At 38.5% G+C, this 22,666-nt stretch overlaps 2 protein-coding genes across 6 annotated transcripts; one reads left to right on the top strand and one right to left on the bottom strand.

Annotated features, from left to right (window-relative positions):
- Window positions 1-500: 500 nt before the first annotated feature.
- On the bottom strand, window positions 501-6,354 carry LOC106776937 (plant-specific TFIIB-related protein PTF2-like). Of its 5 annotated transcripts, none has more exons than XR_002670111.1 (5): window positions 4,716-6,354; window positions 4,271-4,390; window positions 3,415-3,544; window positions 808-1,023; window positions 501-708 (listed from the first exon to the last, which is right to left on the bottom strand). XR_002670111.1 is itself a non-coding variant. In XM_014664418.2 (2 exons), exon 1 carries the CDS (start codon window positions 6,312-6,314, stop codon window positions 4,719-4,721), a length of 1,596 nt encoding a protein of 531 aa, XP_014519904.1. In that variant the 5' UTR covers window positions 6,315-6,354; the 3' UTR covers window positions 4,270-4,390; window positions 4,716-4,718. The 5 variants fall into 5 exon arrangements, 1 of the variants encoding a protein (XP_014519904.1); XR_002670112.1 differs by having other exon boundaries at window positions 3,515-3,544; XR_002670109.1 differs by lacking the exons at window positions 501-708; window positions 808-1,023 and having other exon boundaries at window positions 3,115-3,544.
- Window positions 6,355-6,756: 402 nt separating this feature from the next.
- On the top strand, window positions 6,757-19,027 carry LOC106777908 (single-stranded DNA-binding protein WHY1, chloroplastic). The gene is made up of 7 exons (XM_014665728.2): window positions 6,757-6,988; window positions 7,070-7,170; window positions 7,270-7,368; window positions 17,801-17,895; window positions 18,055-18,128; window positions 18,424-18,521; window positions 18,745-19,027. The coding sequence occupies exons 1-7, from the start codon at window positions 6,802-6,804 to the stop codon at window positions 18,862-18,864; spliced, it is 774 nt and encodes a 257-aa protein (XP_014521214.1). The 5' UTR covers window positions 6,757-6,801; the 3' UTR covers window positions 18,865-19,027.
- Window positions 19,028-22,666: the final 3,639 nt, after the last annotated feature.

The following is a 22,666-nucleotide window of genomic DNA, read 5'->3' as shown; positions in this document are numbered from 1 at the left end:
AAATCATGTCCTATAAGAATTTATGCAGAAACAGCTGTGGTAATCATTTACCACAATGTCGTAAACGATTACGCGAGCTGTTTTCGTGTTTTGGACACAAAGTTCTTCATAGGGAACCCATATTTTGTTCACAGGGGACCATGGTATTTGTTGCTGTTTTTCTCAAGTTTTGGACCTGTTTTNGTGTCATTTACTGCTTGGGAGGTGTTGTTAGCGTGTTTGTTCATGTTTGGGTAGGCAAGGATGGTATGATGTTGATTGGAAGCCCCCAAATCATGTCCTATAAGAATTTATGCAGAAACAGCTGTGGTAATCGTTTACCACAGTGTCGTAAACGATTACGCGAGCTGTTTTCATGATTTGGACACAAAGTTCTTCACAGGGAACCCATATTTTGTTCACAGGGGACCACGGTATTAGTTGCTGTTTTTCTCAAGTTTTATTGTCATCTTATAGTGGATAATAATGTTGCTTCACTTGATGATGGAGACAAGACACAATTTTCAATAGTTCACCCACATTCATTCATTCGAAGAAAGCATAAAAACACTTTTGATGAAATATAAAAACAACATAACTTGAACTTAAATTGTGGATGTCTAATGTGGTTCACACCGATATTGGGTGGTTAATATTACAGTGACATCCATTAATGTGAACTTATATTATGATATCATCTTACACTTTGTTTTCTTGATGCCATTGGACCTACAGTGATAACAATGACCAAAAAATAGTTAGGTTTCGCTACAAACCAATACCTCTCTATTGGAGATGAGATNGTAGTAAGTTTCCAGTTCCACTTACCCCAAATATAAGAACAAAACCACAATACCCAAGCACCGATAAAGCCTAAGAATTGAGAACGACACCACGATTTCGAGAACACGAGAAAGAGACCATGATTCCAAGACCGCGAGAATGACGACAATGCCTGAGAACGAGACCACGATTCCGAGAGGACGACCAGAGCACGAGAACCAGAGGAAGACAACCAGAGAACGAGAACGAGAGTGATGAAATCTGAAACCATGAAAATGAAAAGGGTGCACCAAATCTGAAAATTCATTTTTTGGTATTTCCCAGTTTGCCCTCACTTAAGTCAGAAAAGCATTAAAATTTAGAGCCAATGCATAGACGCCATCTGGCGTTGTCAAATGAGTGTTAAAAAATGGTGTCAACGTATCATTTTTCCATTATTAAAAAAAAAACCTAAATATTATATTTAAATAAATAATAAATTAATGAAACACAGTTCAACAACCGACATCAATCCCAATAGCTGGTTTGAACAGTAACCTATTGAATCAAATCATAAAAGTCAATTTATTATTAAGTAACAAAGACTTTTTTTGTGGACAAAGTCGAGTCCACTCAAACGGGATGGGTTGCCCCTTTTGCCACCCCTAACTATAACCATCATATTACAATTTGAATATTTCATAGTTTTTTTATTTTTTCAGATTTATTACAAATATCTACTAGTATTTGTTTCTATTTTCCTTTAAATTTTGATTGATAGATAAATTATTGTAAAATTTTGAAAAATATCCTATAAAAAATATTGCGAAAGATTTTCATGTAAAAAGAAATCGTAACAATTTTTCTTGTTAAAAAATCAATTTGGAAAATACCACCTACTTTTTATAACATTCCGTTTAAATAATCTAATACTCAGGAAACATCACGCTGAATAAATTAAAACAATTAACTAAAAAAATAAAAATATATGTTCAACTATCCAAAACATTATTACAAGTCAAGTTTTATTTATATAATTCTAAACAAAACCTATATACTTATTTACATCAGGTTTCTTATATTACAACCATGAACAAAATTAACAAAACAATAACACACTACTTATTTTAAAGAAATCTCATCTTTTTTTTGTTGACACCTATCACGTAATCATTTCAAGTCATACAACAAACATACAAACAACAACGCAAAAAGGATAAATTAATATTACAAAAAAATCAAATCATACAATAATAAAACATCATATAATATAATTCATTCCTAAACCAAATCAAACATAAGTATATATATTAACCACAAAGAAAACTAACTAAACGATAACACACTACCTACTCTAAAAAAATCTCATCTCTCTTTATTGACACCTATCAGATAATAATTTCAAATCATACAACAAACATACAAACAACAACGCAAGAAGAATAAACTAATATTATAAAAGAATCAAATCATGCAATTATAAAACGTCATATAATATAATTCATTTCCAAACCAAATCAAACATAAACATATATATGAATTTTAGACTTAACTGATCCAAATATATGTATTGATGTTAGACTATGACAAGTTGTACGTTTGTAGTGGTGGAACAGTTGGCCCCCAAAACTACCACACAAGATTAGTTCGTTAATGACCTATGAACAAAAAACACCAGACTATAGACTAGGAATTCCTTCTATTCCTCATCCCATAATCCCTTTCTCTACTTGAAACGGAATTATTATTGGAACATTAGGATAACTTTCAATGTTAAGTCCCTACTTCAATACATGATTTTCTCCCATTGGCTAACACAAAGGGAAATCTGATAGGAAGCAAAAACGTCCAAGGATGGAAAACAATACCTGTGCGTGTGGCGAAAAGAAGGAAATAATGCAATTGTGTGGCAAAAGAGGACAAAACCCGTGAAAAAATGAAGAAATGACAGAAGCTACAGTTTTTCCTTATCCAAAAGTAAGGATTATATGTACTGTATTAAAATCATAGACAGTATAAATTTTATACTGTAATAGATACATATTCTGTCTTAACAAATTATTAAAAAAATACCGGTACATACTATGATATTCTCATAGACCGACTAAAATTACTAAACTCATACACTTAACACTTAAACACCTGTTCACTATCATACAACTAGAAAAGTTTATTATTTGAGTTATGCAGAGAAGAGAAAAATATATTATAATAGTTAGGGGTCTCACACATACTAAAAACTAATCTTGAATTTGACAATAGTTAGTAACGGGCCAATTGATAAGATACAATATTTGAGATACATACACAACTTACAGATTGAGTTATTAAGTAGGAAAAGGATTTCTTAACTCCATATAAAAGAAAACAGACTAAAAATGACAGATCATGTATCATAAATTTAAAATAGGAGTATACAACTTATATCAGTTACTTGGTTATCTCAATATCAGGAACCACAAACTAAATCAAAAGATGTATTGACAGTAGATTCCCACAATATCAAACTAATATATATACTTCTGGAAAGCAATTACCCCTATAGGAATTTATACCTTCTAGTTCCTAAAACCCTATAGCCTGTGTTTCAGGTTCAGATTACTAAAAAAGAAGTCAACTATTCTTTCAAAGAAAAAGATCAAGGACTTGGGTTGAGGGCCACAGAGAACTCACCTTTCCATATTTGCTCACAATGGATGCAGCAAGGACAACCAGTTCAACAAGTAAAACAAAATTTTAATAGAGCATAAAGGAGGTCGAGAAGAGAGAATACCATTTGCCTCCATGTGAATCCTTCTTTTTCCTAAATAACATAATTTCTTGTGAAAATCAATTAAAAGAGTAACCTCAATAGATGTAATAAATTTACTAGAATTTAGCTAGTCACATGCAATCCTTCAGATTCATTGAACATACTTAAGTCGTGTGTAATAGAAGTGCTAAAGCTATAATTTCACAACACACATAATATCTTCTCCTACAATGTGACGTATGGGTAAAGTGTTGTGAATGTGACTTATTTACGTGCTCAACAAACAACAACCAAATAGTATAGTTTATGCTATTTCAATGAGGAATAACATATTGTACAAGTATTTAATTAGTTAGTTGAAGTCACAGGTAGTCGAAGGTAGAATATATTGCACAAACCCCAAAAGCAAATGCCCCTAACACTAAGCTTTATTTCACATGCATTCCCAAACCCTTGAATCTCAACAAATATCTTGTAAGACTGTTTGAGACACCATCATGTCTTGCATTCATTTCTTTCTTTTTCTCATGTTCACACTTTTCCATTAGCAATTGAATGCTGCTAAAGTACCAGAGTTTTGCCATTTCACATCGTTAAGTTGAATGGTAGCCTAATTTAGATTCAATTTTATGACCCAAAAGAGTAAAACAGAATTACAAAGACAGCAAAATAAGTAATTATAAACTACAGTCTCTCCAATTGAGTGTGCAAAGTTCATTGCATTAGTCAAGAAAATGGCACATACAAATATAGAATTTAAAACTAAAATACAAGTACCTTATATAGATATATGTAGCTACAGTTTCGGACAATCATTCCAAATTCGTGGGAACCACAGGCATTTACGGTCACAGCCACTGATAAACAGACCAGCTTAAAAACAAATCTTCCCAAACCCTACAATTGGTTAAAAATGAATATTCCAAAACTCTATCATCACCAAAAACAAGCTGTAACTAAAATTTGAACAGCAATATAGTAAAAGCAGAACCAAAATTAGATGTATATAGAATCATCATTGTATCCTGATATCATGTATGTACATTAAGGTCCCTGAATTTTTAAAAGGTAACAAACAAAATTGCCATCATCATTCATACAAAAAAAGATGTTCGTATAGCAACAAAAAATCTGCTCTAGATGGTTGTCTAGGACAAAATGTTAACTGACAATTACGATAAATATATCTGAAATTTCTCACAGAATGCATCTATATCTGAACCTCTCATACAATGCCAGAGTTGAACACATGTAGATCCAGTAAGGTATTGTAATGCCCCTTCTCAATTTCTTCATCTTTTACTTGATGAAGAACAAGGGTCTCAATAATAAGGTCTTCCCAATCAACATCGTCCACTACCATTCCTTTTCTCTTCCTCCTTCTTTCAGGACAAGAGCTATCTAAAGGGACAGAAACATCACCTAGATTAGCATCTACTGGATGCATAATTCGTTTTATCCGCAACTTAGCAGCATTGATTTTCTCCTTCCTCATTTTACATTTCAATTGACCGTTGACAAATGATGGCGGCATTGTATCCACACCAACATCCTTCTCCATTAGTTCCTTAAGCATAAGCTTCTTGCTCAATTCAGATTTTCCATCCCACCACTCCCTACACTCCAGAATATCAAATTGAAAAATAATCCTTTTCCGAGCATTCCCGCTCCCTCGCAATGGCTCAGCACAACGATTTTGATCTAAAAACTTCTTATACATCACAGACAAGCATTCAGTGGAAATCTGCATTCTGTCAGCATCCTCAACACTTTTACTCTCCAACGAAAAATACTGTAAATCCTTACGCGAAGTCACGCCATCAACGCCGTATTCAAATTCATTGTCATGTCTCAAGCATTCAGCAACCACATCCTCCAAGTCCACCGCAGCTCGATCAAGACCCTTCCTCTTCTCCTGAGTCTCCCCAGGATTCAACATAACCTTCCTCTCCATATACCGAATCACCAAAGGCGCATTCTTAACAATGTTTTTAACAGTAACATCCTTACCCCAAGGCAACACCTGCGCAGCCTTCACAAGCGTCTGAAGCAACTCCTTATATCTTAGCCTACAAGTTGAAACCGTAGCATGAACTTCCTTAGCCAATTCCTCCATCACCACCACGACCCCATTCAACTCCGCCACAAACACCAAGACCGCCACCACCAGCGGAAGGGGCCGGCGACCGGTGCTCAAAAACCACTTCACCGCACATTGAATCAAAAACACCCCCTGTTTCCGCATCTTCTCAATCACACCGCTCTCAACAGAGGAAAAAACACTCGAATTTTTTATTGTTCTTTCCAACGAATGCACAATGTCAAACTCCGGAAAATCAGGTCTCAGATCCAAAAAATCAACAACACGCTGAATCATCTTACCGATTTCATAGATGTCGCACCCCACCGTGGAGGCAATCTCCGCCATGGGCAAGGGTCGGTCCTCCCTCCGCATCACAACATACGCGCACGCGCCGACGAGCACGCGGAACCACTCACCCTGGCCAAACTCACCATCGGTTATGGTGTACACCATGCTCCTAACGTCGCTGTTCTTGGAAGATAACCCTAGACTGTAGGTTACTTCCTCGATGGTGCTTTTTGCGCTAAAGTGTTTCCTCTCTCTATAAGAATATACGCTGCCGGAACCGGCGGTGCCCACATGGATGAAAGTACCCTGGGGACCATCGATGCCGCCGATTTGGGCTTCAAATTGGTCGAATTGCTGAATGCAACCGCAAGAAGAACATATCAACGCACCAGATTCATCGTCGCGGATAAATGAGGTTTTGCCACAGTAGCTGCAAGAAGAAGGAGACATGAAACCCCTCGTTCCAGAGAGTTTTACAAATTTAATTAAATTGAGTATATATAAGCTCTTTTCAATCTAACAAAGTTATTTATAAACAACATATTGTCTTTAAAATTTAATTATATTTTATTTAATTAATGTAAAAAATAATATTATTCAAGCTATTAAAAATATATTTTATAAATATAATTCTATTCAAGATGATTACTATGTCATAACGACTAATATAATTTATCAATGAACTAATATCTTATACACAAATGTTATATTATTATAGGATAAATAATATTATAATAGCATAGTATTTATATAATTATTCTAAATTTATAAATTATTAAAATTTTATATAATTATATGATATTTATAACTACTATAATTATACATATTTATATAAAATAAAATAAAATATAAAATAAATATGTGGGTTTAATTTAAATATATATCTGTGTGTGTTTCAGCTAAGAAGACTAGGAAGGAGATTAAGGAGAAGAACAAGATGTTCCACATTGTTCACTCCCTCCCCTTAAAGCACCTCTCACTACCCTTCCACTCTTTTGTTCCTCCCAAATTCATTGTTCCTTTGAATAGGAACTTTTCTTTCATTTTTCCAACTTCTCTCTCTGTCAGATGCAACCACTCCAACATCGTGGAACCCTTCCCACCACTGCCTCAATATCCCTCGGGTTTACTCTTCAACTTAACTCCAAAATTTATCATTTTTCTTTGAAAACTCGGAGTGGAATAATGGGTGTTTGTGTTTTCAGTTGCAGAATTGCCGCAAAGGGTGTACGCAGATTACTCTGTTTATACAGCGAAGGGTGTGCTCACCTTGACTCCTAAACCTCCGGAATTTGAATCAAAAGCTGTATGCTCTAATATCTGAGTTTCTGGTGTTTTGTGTGTTTTAACGTGAGTGAGTGAAATGCTTAGTTATGGCAGAAGGCTTTGGTGTTTGTTTTTGCAGTCTGGGGCGTTTGGGGTGTCTAGGGAAGGTTATATGTTGCTCCAGTTTGCTCCTTCTGTTGGTACCGAAGAATCCATATATGATTGGAACCAAAAGCAGGTAACTTAGGATTCTTCTATTGAGTCTAATACTTAGGTAACTGGCATGGTTTCCGTGTTTTTGTAAAAACAATATTATAATTAAGTTACTGAAATTTTTGGTTAGTCCACTTTTTAGGTTCCTTAACTATGGTAAGATAAAGTTGAGATAATTAAAAGAGACTATATTTAAGAGTAAACTGGGAGAGCTTGAAAACTCTCCTCGTATGATCTCATATTTATATTGATAGGATTGTGGTACAATGTGTATAGGGACGGTGAAAGATCAATCATACATACTTAGGTATAAAGATAGGTACGCTACTAGTATTTTCCAATACAACTACTTCCTAATACTTATTCCAACAGATAATATTACCTGATCTTTTTAGTGAGTAATTTAGAAGACACATGTATGTGGTGGATATCTTTCTATTATTATATTAGTCTATAACATTTTTTGTTAACTTTCCTTATTAATGTAGGTTTGTTGTCTTGGTAAAATAAGTGAGTGTCCGAGAGGTGCTTGAACATTTCTGACTACTTAATGTTTTGGTTTCTCTAAAATGTAAGGACTTCTTATGTATTCTTGTGAGTGTGCTACACCAACTCCGCATTGTGTGGATAAATACAACCTGTTAGACTGGAAAAATTAGTATATGGTCCCGGACCACCATGTGTGCATGATCCCCAAGAATATTCATGTGACATAAATTCAAGATTTTCAATTTACAGAAGAGAGTTAACAACACTCATTATATGTGATCAGGGTGATCTTGGACAAGTAATAATTTTGCATTAGATTTTGTTTAAAATAGAACTTAAATTTTAAATTAAGACAGTGGGGAGTGTTCCTCTTAGGAACTTTGAGTTTCTTGGAATATATGATCCCATTTGTTATACTTTAGGGGTTTTGCCTAGGTGGTTCAAGATTCATATGTTTTTGCTCTTCAAATGTATAAATGTGTTGTTGACATCAGTTTGAGTGGTTGCTTAGGGGCTACATTGGTATGCCATCTTTTTTGTGTTTCACTTTGGGGAAACTTTAGTTTTGATTAGTTTAAAATTATGCTAATTAAATGGAAAATGCTGACAATTAATTTGTTGTATGTAAGAAATTAGAAGTGATGTTAAACAAAAAAATAATGTATTGGGAGAAAGGGGTGCAGTGGTTGGACTTAAGTCTGAAACTTGAAGTTGAAGAAGTTCAGGACAAGGCCATTATGTAAAACTGAAATGAAGGAAATTAAGCAAGTTTGAATTTTTGTTTTTTGAATGAGACTTGAATTAGACATTATCAAGTGCATAATAAATTTTATTTATGGTCTCTTTTCTCTTGCCATCCTATCACTAACAAGTTGCTACTCATCATCATAATATATCATCATTCATTGCATTGATCCTTCTGTATGTTTGCCATTGCCAGTTCAACCGATTTGATTTTTATCCCTTCTTTGAGAAAAAAAATAAAGATAATTATTTCATTGTTCCTATAAGACGGTTTATCTGTTAGAACTACCCATAATGCCATATGCAAGGAGTGTGCTCAGATTTAATGTCAAATGTTGCAATGCACTATACCTCCATTTTTCTCTGGCCTTCTCAAAATAAGATCACTTGTAGGCTCCCATGAGGCCAAGGGGCCCTTGATGAGGCCTAAAGAATGAGTGGGCTCCATGAACCACTAGGCCATGAAGGTAGTAAGACAAGACAGGGAAAAGTGTATGTGAGAAAGAAGAATCGGATGGTTAAGGTGGCATGACTTAGGAGCGGAGCAGTTAAATGAGATAAGGATATTTAGGTGAATGGAAATCCTATTTGTATTCAGTTTTGCTGTTAGTTAGGGGAGAGAGGGATTTTGGTAAAAATGGGAGGAACTGCTTCTGTTGCTCTAGAGGAGCATAGCTCTGGCCCAGTGGGATTTGTTATCCTTCTATATTATGCTTTGTTAGGGTATAGGGTGGGAGGTAATGATAAGGGTTGAAAAGGAGAAGAAAGGTAGGAGGGAAGTGAGGCCGAACGGTATTGACCATAAAGGCCGAACGGTAGGAGGTAGAGTGAAGCAAGCCAAACGGTAGGAGATAGAGGTACACAAGCCGAACAGTTGGAGGCAGAGGGAAGCAAGTCGAACGGTGGGAGACAGAGGTCTAACCGAACGGTGGAAGACAGGGAGCAATAGGCCGAACGGTGGAAGGCGGGGAGGGAGCTGGCCGAACGGTAGACAATGGGGAGTGACCAAGCCGAACAGTGGAAGGCGGAGAGCGATATGGCCAAACGGTAGACAATGGGGAACGAGCAGGCCGAACGATTGAAGGGCAACCATCCTAACTGTCACAATAGTTAGGATGGGCGGGAACTAATTATAGTAAAAGGGGGCTATATTTAAGGAGAATATTCAATACAAGATAATTAGAGTAAATAAATATATTCTAGGGAAATATACAATATAAGATATTTATAATTAAGGATTTATGTTAGGGGATTATAGGGGGAATATTTACATTAAATATAGGAATATTTACATTAAATATAGGAATATTTATATTAAATATAGATATATTCTATAGAGATACTTAGTATGAGATGGGCGGGAAATAATTAGTATAAATAAAGCTATTGTTTCTTTGATTCAGTTATTTCTATCAATAAAGGAGAGTTATTCATCCATTATCTATTGTTCATTGTTTGTGAGAGTGCGTGAGGGATTGTTCTAGTTACGTTTCCCACTCGGATACATAACATGCTTTCATTAACAAAATAATACAAACATTTGTGTTTACTTCAGTTTTTTCTTTTTCTTCTTGCTTTTGAGGTGTGGAGTTTGTAATATTTGGTCCGACCTAACAAATATCTTTTCTCGGTGAATGTCACCAAAGAAGAAAGGAAGTAAGGTGAAATAAGGGGAACCAGAAAATACAATAGTCATGGAGGCTTGGGTTGAGATTGTTGAGGGAGAACTGGAATGAATGAGAGTTGTCATGGAGGAGATACGATTCCAAGCAATCGAAAATCAATGAACGATAGAGATGATGAGTAAGAGGCTACAATAAACCAATTGAAGTCAATGAAATTGATGACTCGTAGCTGGGAGAAAATCCCTCACATGGAAGGAGAGAGCTCTATCGGACCTAAAAAGACAAAAGATACAAAGTAAAAGAAGGAGCCCACTAGTATTAGATTGGCTTGAAGTCCTTAGAAGGAAGGAAAGGAGCTTGATGAATTCAGACAAACAGTGAAAAAATTGAACTACCTATGTTCACAGTTTGCATAAAGAAATTACAGCCCGAATCAGAAGTTTGCATGTTGTAAGTCAACTTAGGAGAGCAAGAATGATGAATGTAGCAAGAGCCATTGATATGGACTTTGTGAATAAGAACAGAGGATGGCATGGGAAAGAAGAAACACGTACGAGAGGCTATTCGAGTTACAAGACTAGTTCAAATATCTCAGGTCGCATTGCTCCTAGAAACCATGGGACTAGAGAAGGGGCTAATGGGGTTGGTCCAAACACAAAAGGAGAATCAGGTGAAAATAATAATAGAAGTGGGCCTATAGATAGGGGAACAAGGCATTTAACCTATCGGGACTTGTTGGATAGGCGAAAGAGAAGGTTGTGTTTTAAATGTGGTGGACTTTACAACTTTATGCACCAATGCCCTGTGAAACAGCTCTGGGTCATATTGGTGGGTGATGAAATTCCAGATGGAATGTGATGACAAGAAATGCATATGAGAGAAGAGGGAGACACAGATGGTGAGCATAGTGCCTTGAGTTTGCTCAATCTTGGAGCTAAAGAAGTAGAGTTGCCTAGAACTCTTAAATTTGAAGGAAAGGTACATGAGTTGCATCTGTTTATTTTGATCAATAGTGAAGCATCACATAACATCATCTCTAAAAGATTGGTTGAAGCAATGGGTTGGCCATGGGAGACCATCATTGATGGGAGATGGGCACAAGTCAAAAACGTTTGGAGTTTGTCATGAAATTAAAATTGAAATAAATTGGGACTTCATAATAGATGCCTATTTGTTTGGTCAAGAGGACATTGATATGATTTTGGGCATGTCATGGCTGGTTTCTTTGAGGCCGAGAGAATCGGTTGACTCCATTAACCACTAGCCCATGAAAGTAGTAAGAGAAGATGGGGAAAAGTGTATGTGAGAAAGAAGAATTGGATGGCTAAGGTGGCATGACTTAGGGGCAAGGCAGTTAGATGAGAGAGAAGAATATTTAGGTGAATACAAATCCTATTTGTATTCAGTTAAGGGAGAGAGGGATTTTGGTAAAATTGGGAGGAATCGATTTTGTTGCTCTAGAGGAGCATAGCTCTAGGCAATGGTATTTGTTATTCTTCTGTATCTTCTTTCATTCACAAAATAATACAAACATCTGTGTTTATGATAGACCTGAAAAGAATAAGGGGAAGTGGATAGTGTATGAGAGAAGGAAGAGGCACAACTGATACAACTGTCTAACGGTTTGGCACTCAACTACCTTTAGCAGTTAAGTCAGAAGGGGAACAATTATAAATAGGAACGTAATATTAGGAGGGGGGACTTTTGGTTGATTGTTTGTTAAACAGGAACTATCCTGTGGAGAGGGTTAAGCCTCTTTGNTCATTGTATACAGATACTCTTTTGTGAATAAGAATACGTTTCTTTCTTACCTTGTGTTGTTCGGAGTTTAGTTTTGAGTTTCCGAGTAGGTTCACTGTCCAGGAACCTATCAGTTTACTTCTGGTAGGATACTGTTGTTCGGAGTTTAGTTTTGAGTTTCCGAGTAGGTTCACTGTCCAGGAACCTATCAATTGGTCCGACCTGCCGGATCCATTGACAGCCGATCGTGATGGAGGGAAGAGTGGTGACGGTTGCGGAACAGATTGAAGCCGTGGAGGTGGCGGTGGCAGAGACGAAGGCGGAAACAGTGTACTTGCGACATGAGACCGGAACGCTGAGGAAAAACTGTGAGATGATGCGCCAAGATATCCAAGCAATCTTGACGATCTTGAAGGATCGCAAGATCGACGAAAGAGGGGGGCGACGGGACGGAAGTGAAATGTCTGTAAACGATAATGGTAGCAGAGGGTCAGGAGACGACGGGGGACAAACTGGAGTAGGACGTACGGGGGCGATGATCAATTGGCGGAAGCGGGTGGAATTGCCCGTGTTTGAAGGAGGCGAACCCTGGAATTGGATGAGTCGGGCGGAAAAATTTTTCGAGGTCCAGAAAGTGGAAGAAGAAGAGAAGATGCAACTGGCGTTTATCAGCATGGAGGGGTATGCGGGAAGCTGGTTCCGATTTTGGCGGGAGAAGACCAAGAACTATTCGTGGGAAGGATTGAAAAGAGCGTTGGGAATTCGATTTGGAGGAGGAACTCGGGGGACGGTTTATGAGAAGCTGTCGGCGATCCGACAGAGGGGGCCGGTGGAAGACTACGTTAGGGATTTTGAGGTGTTAGTGGGTCAGACCACGCAGATTCCGGAGGAGCAAATCTTGGGCTACTTTATGGCGGGCCTTAGGGAAGAGGTGTGTGACCATGTGAGGCCGCATGACCCGTCAGACCTTATGACCGCGATGCGGGTTGCGAGGGACGTTGAAAAATTATGTGCGCCGTTGAAGACGGGAGGAGGATCGGGCTTCAAAAATCAAAGTTTGTGGGGGCGGTCGGCGGGAGTAGTCGCGCGAGTAGACCCACCGAAAGAAACGCAGAATAGGGGGGAAACCATTGAGAGTGTCGGGTCGGTGAAGAGGGAGACGACCCAAGGGGGAGGCGTCGCCAGAACCACCGGTGACGGGAGAGATCGGGGCCCGCGAAACCTACCTTATGCGGAATATTTGAAGAGAAGAGAGGAAGGCAAATGCTTCCGCTGCGGAGGTCCGTTTAGTCCGGGCCATCGGTGCCCAGAACGGGGCCTTCGCATGTTGATCGTGGTGGATGAGGAGGAAGACGGCGGCGAGACTGAAATAGAAATGCACATCGCCCAAATGGAGCTGTCGGCTTTGTCAGCGGGGGGGTTATCGTCCCCTAAAACGATGAAGTTGTGGGGGCGGATAGGCCGGCGAGAGGTATTGGTGCTGATCGACAGTGGCGCGAGCCACAATTTTATTAGTCGCAGAGTAGTGGAGGAGCTGGGGTTGAAGGTAGAGGATACCCCGCCGTATCTCGTGAGCTTGGGGGATGGACAGCGGAAGATGATTATGGGGTGCTGTGAACAGGTGGCAGTGAAGGTCGGAGAAGCTGATATCGTTGAAAGTTTTTATTTGTTTGAGTTAGGAGGGGTGGAGTTAATCCTGGGAATAGAATGGTTGAGGAAATTGGGGAAGGACACGGTGGACTGGGGGACGTTAATCATGACATACCGACAGGGGGAAGTGGAGGTCACCATTAAAGGGGATCCCACATTAGAGAGAAAGATAGTGGGACCCAGAACTTTGTCAAAAATTGATGATGTGGAAGCATGTTTACTAATTTGGGAGTTGGGCTTGTTGGAGGCCCAAAATGAGAATCAGATTTGCAAGGGCCTTTTTGAAGGGCAGAAGAAAGAGCTGGAGCAAATATTGGGCCGTTTTCCCAATGTATTTGCAGAGCCCACTAGTCTACCACCGGAAAGGGGGAGTGCGCATCAGATAAAGCTGAAGGAGGGTATGGACCCAGTGAACGTCCGGCCTTATCGGTATCCGCATGTCATGAAGGGAGAGATCGAACGGCAAGTCGCGGAAATGCTCCGCATGGGGGTGATCCAGCCGAGCCACAATCCGTATTCGAGCCCCGTCATTTTGGTGAAGAAGAAGGACGAAAGCTGGCGGTTTTGCGTTGACTACAGGGCGCTCAATCGAGCCACCGTGCCGGATAAATTTCCGATTCCAGTAATTGAAGAATTGTTGGATGAGCTGAGGGGAGCGTGTTACTTTTCAAAGGTAGATCTGAAAGCGGGCTATCACCAAATTCGCATGCGCAAAGAGGATATAGAGAAGACAACTTTTCGAACGCATCAAGGGCACTACGAGTTTTTGGTGATGCCCTTCGGACTCACTAATGCGCCGGCGACGTTCCAAAGTTCGATGAACAACCTCTTCCAACCTTTCTTGAGACGGTTCGTCCTCATTTTTTTTGACGATATCTTAGTTTACAGCCAGACATGGGGGGAGCATCTAAAGCATGTCGAAATGGTGTTGTCCGTCCTGGAGCGTGATGGTTGGGTGGCAAATAAGGGGAAGTGTGAATTTGGGCAGACTAAAGTAAAGTACTTGGGTCATGTAATTTCACAGAAAGGGGTCGAAATGGATGCGGATAAGGTGTCGGTAGTAAAGGAGTGGGAGAGACCGAGAACTTTGAAGGGGCTGAGAGGGTTTTTGGGGCTAACGGGATACTAACGGAGGTTCGTAAAAGATTACGGCAAGATCGCTAAGCCATTAACGGAGTTGCTTAAAAAAGGGGGATTTGCTTGGAATGATAAGGCAGAGGAGGCATGGGCAGCTCTAAAGAAAGCAATGACGACGGCGCCAGTGTTGTCCTTGCCAGATTTCGAGCAACCGTTCCATATTGAGTGCAATGCGTCTGGTAGAGGAGTTGGGGCGTTGTTGATGCAGAATAAGAAACTTATTGCCTATTTTAGCAAGGCGTTGTCAGAAGGGACGCTAAGCAAGTCAATCTACGAGAAAGAATTAATGGCGTTGGTGATGGCCATTCAACATTGGAGGCCGTATCTCTTGGGTCAACGATTTGTGGTCCACACCGATCAGAAAAGTCTAAGATACTTGCTTGAGCAGCGCATCACTACCCAAAACCAACAAAACTGGATTGCAAAGCTGATGGGGTATGATTTTGAGATTGTTTATAAGGCGGGAATGATGAATCAGGCAGCTGATGCTTTGTCGAGAAAAAAAGAAGGGGAAGACATGGAGGAGAGAGAACTTAGGGTGGTAGCAAGGCCGTACTGGCAAGACTTTGAAGCAATAGCCAGGGAAGTGGCGGCGGATCCGATTTTGCAAAAGGTGGTAGAAGAAATCAAAGTAGACCCGGACTCCCATCCTGCGTATTCACTGGAAAATGAAAGACTTCATTACAAGGGCAGGCTGGTGCTGTCATCTAAATCCTCGTGGATTCCCACGTTAATAGCAGAGTTTCACGTGACGCAAGCAGGTGGCCATTCCGGAATTTATGGAACCTACCGGCGGATTGCTCAATCCCTATTTTGGAGGGGGATGAAGAAAGAGGTGACCGAGTTTGTAGCACGATGCAGTGTATGTCAGCAACACAAATATTTGTCGTCTTCTCCTCAAGGGTTGTTGCAGCCATTGCCGATTCCAAACGCTGTGTGGGAGGATTTGAGCTTAGATTTTGTTGTGAGGCTACCCAAATCGAGAGGATATGATGCGATTTTAGTCGTGGTGGATCGTTTAAGTAAGTACGCTCACTTTCTGCCACTAAAACACCCTTACACAGCCCAAACTGTTGCTGAGGTTTTTACGAGGGAGATTGTTCGGTTACATGGGATCCCTCAGTCGGTGGTAAGTGATCGAGACCCCGTCTTTCTTAGTCTTTTCTGGAAAGAACTCTTTAAGGGGTTGGGGACAAAGTTGAAAATGAGTACGGCATACCATCCCGAGACGGATGGTCAAACAGAAGTCGTGAACAGGGTGCTCGAAGGATATCTCCGATGTTTCTGTTCGGAGCAACCAGCAGGATGGATGGCGGTCTTACCTTGGGCTGAGTATTGGTATAATACCAGCTATCAAGGAGCTATTAAGTGCACTCCCTTTGAGACGGTCTATGGGAGACCACCCCCCTCGTTGCATAGATATATTCCGGGAGAAACGTTGGTAGAGGCGGTGAGTCAAGAGCTTCAGACCCGTGATGAGGCCTTGAGACAGTTGAAATATCATTTGGTGAAGGCACAAGAACAGATGATAAGGCAAGCAAACAAGAAAAGGAAACCAGCAAATTTTGAAGTGGGAGATTGGGTTTACCTAAGGATAAGACCCCATAGGCAGACTTCAATGCCAACTAGGCTTCACCCAAAGCTGTCGGCGAGGTACTTTGGACCGTTCCAGATCAGCCAGAAAGTGGGGGCAGTAGCTTACAAGTTGCAGCTACCAGAGACAGCACGGATCCACCCTGTTTTTCACGTATCACAGTTAAAAAAAGCGATTGGGGAGCGGAGGGTAGAAAAGGAGTTACCACAAGAATTGCAAGCAGAAGGGCCGTCTTTCTGGCCAGTGGGTGTGTTGGGGAGAAGGCAAGTTCAACAGGGAAAGAAAACAGTGCCACAATTGTTGATTGAGTGGCAGGAAAGAGGTTCGGATGGGGCAACTTGGGAGGACGAGGCAACAATCCGAGAACAGTATCCTGATTGCAACCTTGGGGACAAGGTTGAATTTCAGGCGGAGGGTATTGATAGACCTGAAAAGAATAAGGGGAAGTGGATAGTGTATGAGAGAAGGAAGAGGCACAACTGATACAACTGTCTAACGGTTTGGCACTTAACTACCTTTAGCAGTTAAGTCAGAAGGGGAACAATTATAAATAGGAACGTAATATTAGGAGGGGGGACTTTTGGTTGATTGTTTGTTAAACAGGAACTATCCTGTGGAGAGGGTTAAGCCTCTTTGNTCATTGTATACAGATACTCTTTTGTGAATAAGAATACGTTTCTTTCTTACCTTGTGTTGTTCGGAGTTTAGTTTTGAGTTTCCGAGTAGGTTCACTGTCCAGGAACCTATCAGTTTACTTCTGGTAGGATACTACGAGTGTATGAAAGGAGAAGGAAGACAAGGGGAGGTTTGGCCGAACGGTGAGGAAGAGAGGCCGAACGGTAGCTGAACAGAGAGGAGAAGACAGGAGAGGAGTAGGCAAAACGGTGGGGATGAGAGGTCGAACGGTAGCTGAAAGGAGAGGAGAAGAAAGACAGGAGGGGAGTAGGCCAAACGGTGGGGAAGAGAGGTCGAGCGATAGCTAATCGGAGAGGAGAATAAAGGCGTAGGAAAGCTAGACCGAACGGTATTAATCGTTAAAGGCCGAATGGTTGTTTCAATTAGGAAGGAGCACGGGAATGAAATATTATAATGTGACTATAAATAGTCTTCTTTGATTTCTATTCACCAAATTATTTCTTTTGAGTATAGACTGGACATATTTGCCAGTGGAGGAAGATAGGCTTCCTTGGGGGAGATTACACTAGTAATTTTCTATACTTTAGAGAATCAATAATTCATATATACGTACTTTCACTTCTATTGTTCGAGTGTTTGAGTGAGAAGAGAGCATAGATTTAGGTTACTCGCATAAAGTAACCTAACAACTTCATTTCTTTCTTTTTTTTTTCTTGCTTTTGAGGTGTGGTTTGTAACGGCCCTCCATTGAACCATAAAGGAAAGCAGATGTGATTTCATTGGAATTTATGATTCTATTGAACATAGAACATGAGGTAATGTTTCACTTTGCTTGAATGCAGGTATTCTCACTTTCTGTAAGTGAAATGGGGACTCTAATTAGCCTTGGTGCAATGGAGTCTTGGGAATTTTCTCGTAAGACTGCTAAGGCAAAAAGGTAGTTTTTTCTCTGTGGATTCATCTGTATTAACAAATAACTACATGAGTGTCCTCAGCACCTGTTGAGTTTTTCTTTTTCTTTTTTGTGTTATGCCATAAATAATGACTGTTGTGATATCATCTTTTAAAGCATTTTGAAAATTGTATTATTATGCAGCAATGGAATTGAAGTTAGAAAAGTTTTGAAAGTGGAGCCACTTCTGGATGCTACTGGTCACTCATTTAGCTTAAGTAATTTTCTTTATTCATAAACTTATGTTGTTGTTATTGAGTCAATTTGATTTTACTTTCCTCCCATCTTGAAGTTGTTGGGATACTCTGCAATGCACTTAGATTGATTCAGTTCACTGTTTTGTGTAAACTGCTAATCGAATCTTAGTAATGGAATATTTTAACAGTAATTAGTCTTGAAGTACGTTAAGGAATAATTTTGCTTATCCATTTTCAAGCCAATACCTGAAATGTAAAGGAAAAATATTAAATTATGTAAATATTTACTTCAGTTCTGATTTTGTTATGTCATAAGGTGTTTATAAAAAACCTGCGAACATGGAGGAAATTGAGGAAAACATCTATCTCCCTATTACAAGGGCGCAGCTAGCAGTTTTAAGGTCAATTTTCAATGTATGGTTTCTCATTCTCTCTCTCTCCTCTAGTAGTTGAATATTCATTGTCATGATCCTATTATAATTTGGAATGAAAAGTTTCTGGTTATGTTTATTGAATAAAGTGATATAGCATTTAGGAACTGGTGGTGTACAACAATTTTTTTTCTTGGACGAATCTAAATTTCCTTTATGCAAGCTGATTCATATTTTGATTGTACTTTTGCTGCTTTTCTATGCAGTATATCGTGCCGTACCTTCTAGGTTGGAATGCATTTGCAAGCACCATAAAGGCAGAGGTATATAGTCAAATGAACAGTGCCAACCCCAGATACAGTGCAAATAATGAATGGAACAGATAGTGATCATCACTTCATCACTTACTGTAGACAGTTAGTTACAAAACCCTATGCTACCTTCTCAACTTTGAAATGTGTTGAATCTTTTCATTCTGATAGCATAGTTTTTTGAGTATCATTGTTAGAACACTCAGTTTTAATTTATTTATTTACTTTTATTCCTTTCCTTTTTTTTGTGTTTTGGTACTTGCTTCTTATTTTGTTTTTGAATTCAATTAGAATGTATTGACAATGTAAATATTTCATCAAATCATGGATTAATTTAAAAGATTCAATTTTCCTGTCCCTCAATCAAATTCATTTATTGCTGAAAAACTATATTCAAGAGAGGGCTTGCCGCATTTTGGTAATCAGAAATGCAAATAACCAATTATATAGCTGTTATGCTGGTAAGTAATATATTCTCTACCTTTCATTTAGTAAAAATAATATAAAAAGGTTTATTTTTTATATTTTTCAAGTAAGAGCTAAAACTTGGGCTTCAAATTCGTGCTAAAGTCACGCCAAACCAAACTTGGGTAAAGAATATCAGACACACAAGCAGAGTGTATAATTTCAATAGTTAGGTACTGGTATAAAGTGAGTTTACTCTAAGTTCTAGTAATACAAAAATTTCACATTCCTAGTTATGTACTCTTACTTTTACTACTGTTTACTTAGTGAAAAATAGGTTTGAGATTAATTTTTCTTGTGTAGAAAATATATATAATAGAAAAAGTATGAGTTAAGTTCAAAATACAAATAAATATAAATAAAGAATTATGACAAAATAATTAAAGATAAAAGATAAAATTCTAGGAACAACAATCGGTACCGATAGAGTCGCGCAACGGAATGAAATCAATGGAAAGCATGTTATGATCATAAATCAAATTACAATGGTCCGTTTTTAGAAAATTAGTTTTCTTAAAGAAATTTTACCGAATAGTTGATGTGCGGAAAATATAAGAGTATAGGGGGTAGAAAAATTCACACACAAAATTTTTATACTGGTTTGAATCAAAAGATTCTACGTTTAGTTGTTAATCACTATAAAAAGTGATTAATGTTTTCACTAAAATCAGTTTCACAGATTTACAATAGAATGAATAAAATAGAATGATAAAACCTTCCTTCGATGAACGAACCGGAAAGGTGCTTTCTTTGACCAACGAACTGAAAGTGAGCAACCTACACTTTCCTTCGACAAAATGAACCAGAACAGTGCAAAAGCAATCTTCCTTCGACCAACGAACCGGAAGATAGCAGCTTTGCCAACTTGAAAAGAACCGCTCCGACCTTTGACACACAAAGCTCGAGCTTCTCCTATTCATAAGACCAGGCAAGGCAATGAACTAGCTTTTTGGAACTTCCTTAAACAAATTGTATTATCAAAAAGCTCAAAGTTAACCCTCTAAGGGTTTAGGCAAAGGTATTTATAGACAACTAGTCTGAAACTAAAAAGTCATGTTGCAACTGCCAGTTATAATCAATTATTGTAAGTTATAATCGATTATTCAAGTCCATTACAAGGTTTTTCAAAAAGTGATAATCGATTATCTTGAGGAATAATCGATTATTTGTGAGATTTGGGTAGTTCTCAAACAGACCAGGATAATCGATTATTTGAAGCAATAATCAATTATTTGCGAGAGCAAAGGTTTTCCAAGAATGCTCGTGATAATCGACTATTACACCAGATAATCGATTATATGCGTAACTATCTTAAAGATACGAGATTTCTAGGTATTACAAGTTAAAAGTTTTTCCTAATACATTTACAAACTACATAAGTGCTTTTAAAACAATTATAACTTGATTCTTTGATTTTATCTTCTTGCATCATCATCAAAATTATTTATCTTCAAAGTACCAATGCTCCTCATTGGTAACAATCTCCCCCCTTTTGATGATGATAAAAAATCTTTTGTTTAAAAGCAATTTTGGGTTATCTGCATAAAATTCAAACTCAAACAACTAAGCAGGTTAGCAATAATTGCACCATGAGTTTGATTCTTTCCCCCTTTTTGATCATAAGCAAAAAGATTAATAAAAATGTTCCCCCTTAATACGATCTCCCCCTTACCAAAACAATGTATGCACTAGAACAAGAAAGCATTTTATTCATGGAAAGAAAGATTACAATTGCATCATTAAGAAAGACATAATCATTTAAAAACATCATGTTAAGTCAAAACAAAAAATCAAACAAGCAAGCTAACATAGAATCCTAATTCTAAACTCCGGACTTGGTGGTCTTTTTGGAGGTTGAAGATTGAGGCAAGTTTCAATGTTCCCAAGACGAACATCAAAGTCATGAAACTAGTCAGCAACATATTCTTCATGATTCTGCTACCGCTCAAAGATTTGATTAAAATGAGCTTGGTGAGCAAGACTTATATCCTCCAATTGTTTGGACAATTTTGCAAAATGTTCTTCCATGGAAAATGTTGATGATGAAGGCATTGTAGAAGGAGCAACTTTAGAAGGAGCTGCAACACTGACTGGCTCAGCCATATGAGCATCCATATCCTCATCGTCATCATCTTGGTGATCATCGTCCTTGTGAATGATCACAGGGCCTTGAGCAACAAATCCCATTTGGCGAAACATGGTCTCCCCAATTTATGTGCCAATTGCATTGATGGACTGAGTGAGTTCACCTTCCACATTTACGCCTTTGTACTCAAGAATACGAGAAATGAGAAGTGCATAGGGAAGATGGTAAGCATAATACTTTTTGGGCTTCAACATGGTGTCTTGTATAAGCGTTGGCCAATCAATGTGAATGTGCTTAAGAATCCCATATAATAGTAAAATATCTTACTCAGAACATTGAGAATGGTTAGTGCACGAGGACATAAAAGCCACACAATCAAGTAGTGGATCATCCTTTCTTCTACCTTGAATCCACCAACCAACAGCTGACGAGAGTTAGTTTGTTGTGTGGGATTTCTCAAGAAAGATTGAAATGCAATGAGGCATGTTGAAAATAAAATGACTTAGTTTCAACACCAAGAGGAGGGGAGTGAATTGGTAAGTTTAAAAATTAAAGTCTTTTCAAAATCTTTTTCGTAAAAATAAGAACTTTCAAAAGTTTCTTGAAACTCAAGGAAAAAGATAAATCAAGTGCAGCGAAAAATAATTTGTTGGTATCGGAGGGGGTATTTTTCGAAGAGTATAACGCAGCGGAATTAAAACAAAGAGAGCGGAAAGCGTGTTCGATCACAGTTAAGACGAAGTTGGTCCTTTTTAGCAAAAATAATTTTCTTTCAGAAAATTAATCAAATCAAACAGTTGATATACATAAAATAAAATGAGTGTAGGGAATAGAAAAACCACACGAGTATTTTTATACTTGTTCGATTCAACAGAATCTATGTCCAGTCGTTAATCACTACAAATAGTGATTAACAGTTCCACTAAAAATAATTTTACAGATTACAATAAAATGAATAGGATATAAAACGAAGAAAACCACTCTACCAACTTGAAGAGAACCGCTCTGGCAATCGACCAACGATTCGCGAGCTTCTCCTTTCACAAGACCAGCCAGAGCACCTTGCTAACTTGAAGAGAGTCTGCTCCGACTATCGACACACGATACGCGAGCCTTTCCTTTTACAAGACCAAGCAAGGGAACAATGAACAAAAGCTTTTTGAGAACTTCACTCTGACACACAATGTTCTACTTTGCTTTCTCAATTAAAAAACGTTGCTTATGAAGATTTCAAAAACCAAATATATAGCCAAGTACACTGAATGCCAAAGGTCAGCTCCCAACTGCCATGAATAATCAATTATTGTAAGTGATAATCGATTATTC

The sequence above is a fragment of the Vigna radiata genome, chromosome 11 (assembly GCF_000741045.1).
Source record: "Vigna radiata var. radiata cultivar VC1973A chromosome 11, Vradiata_ver6, whole genome shotgun sequence".
NCBI classification, from domain to species: domain Eukaryota; kingdom Viridiplantae; phylum Streptophyta; class Magnoliopsida; order Fabales; family Fabaceae; genus Vigna; species Vigna radiata.
This window is presented reverse-complemented; position numbering and strand designations above follow the sequence as displayed.

What these genes read in the sequence shown, in the direction of transcription:
- LOC106776937 (XM_014664418.2), bottom strand. Translation starts at nt 6,314, where the DNA reads ATGTCTCCTTCTTCTTGCAGCTACTGTGGCAAAACCTCATTTATCCGC.
- LOC106777908 (XM_014665728.2), top strand. Translation starts at nt 6,802, where the DNA reads ATGTTCCACATTGTTCACTCCCTCCCCTTAAAGCACCTCTCACTACCC. An exon ending in TGGTCACTCATTTAGCTTAA is followed by an intron (nt 18,129 to 18,423) that starts GTAATTTTCTTT and finishes TTATGTCATAAG; the next exon opens with GTGTTTATAAAAAACCTGCG. An exon ending in TTTTAAGGTCAATTTTCAAT is followed by an intron (nt 18,522 to 18,744) that starts GTATGGTTTCTC and finishes TTTTCTATGCAG; the next exon opens with TATATCGTGCCGTACCTTCT.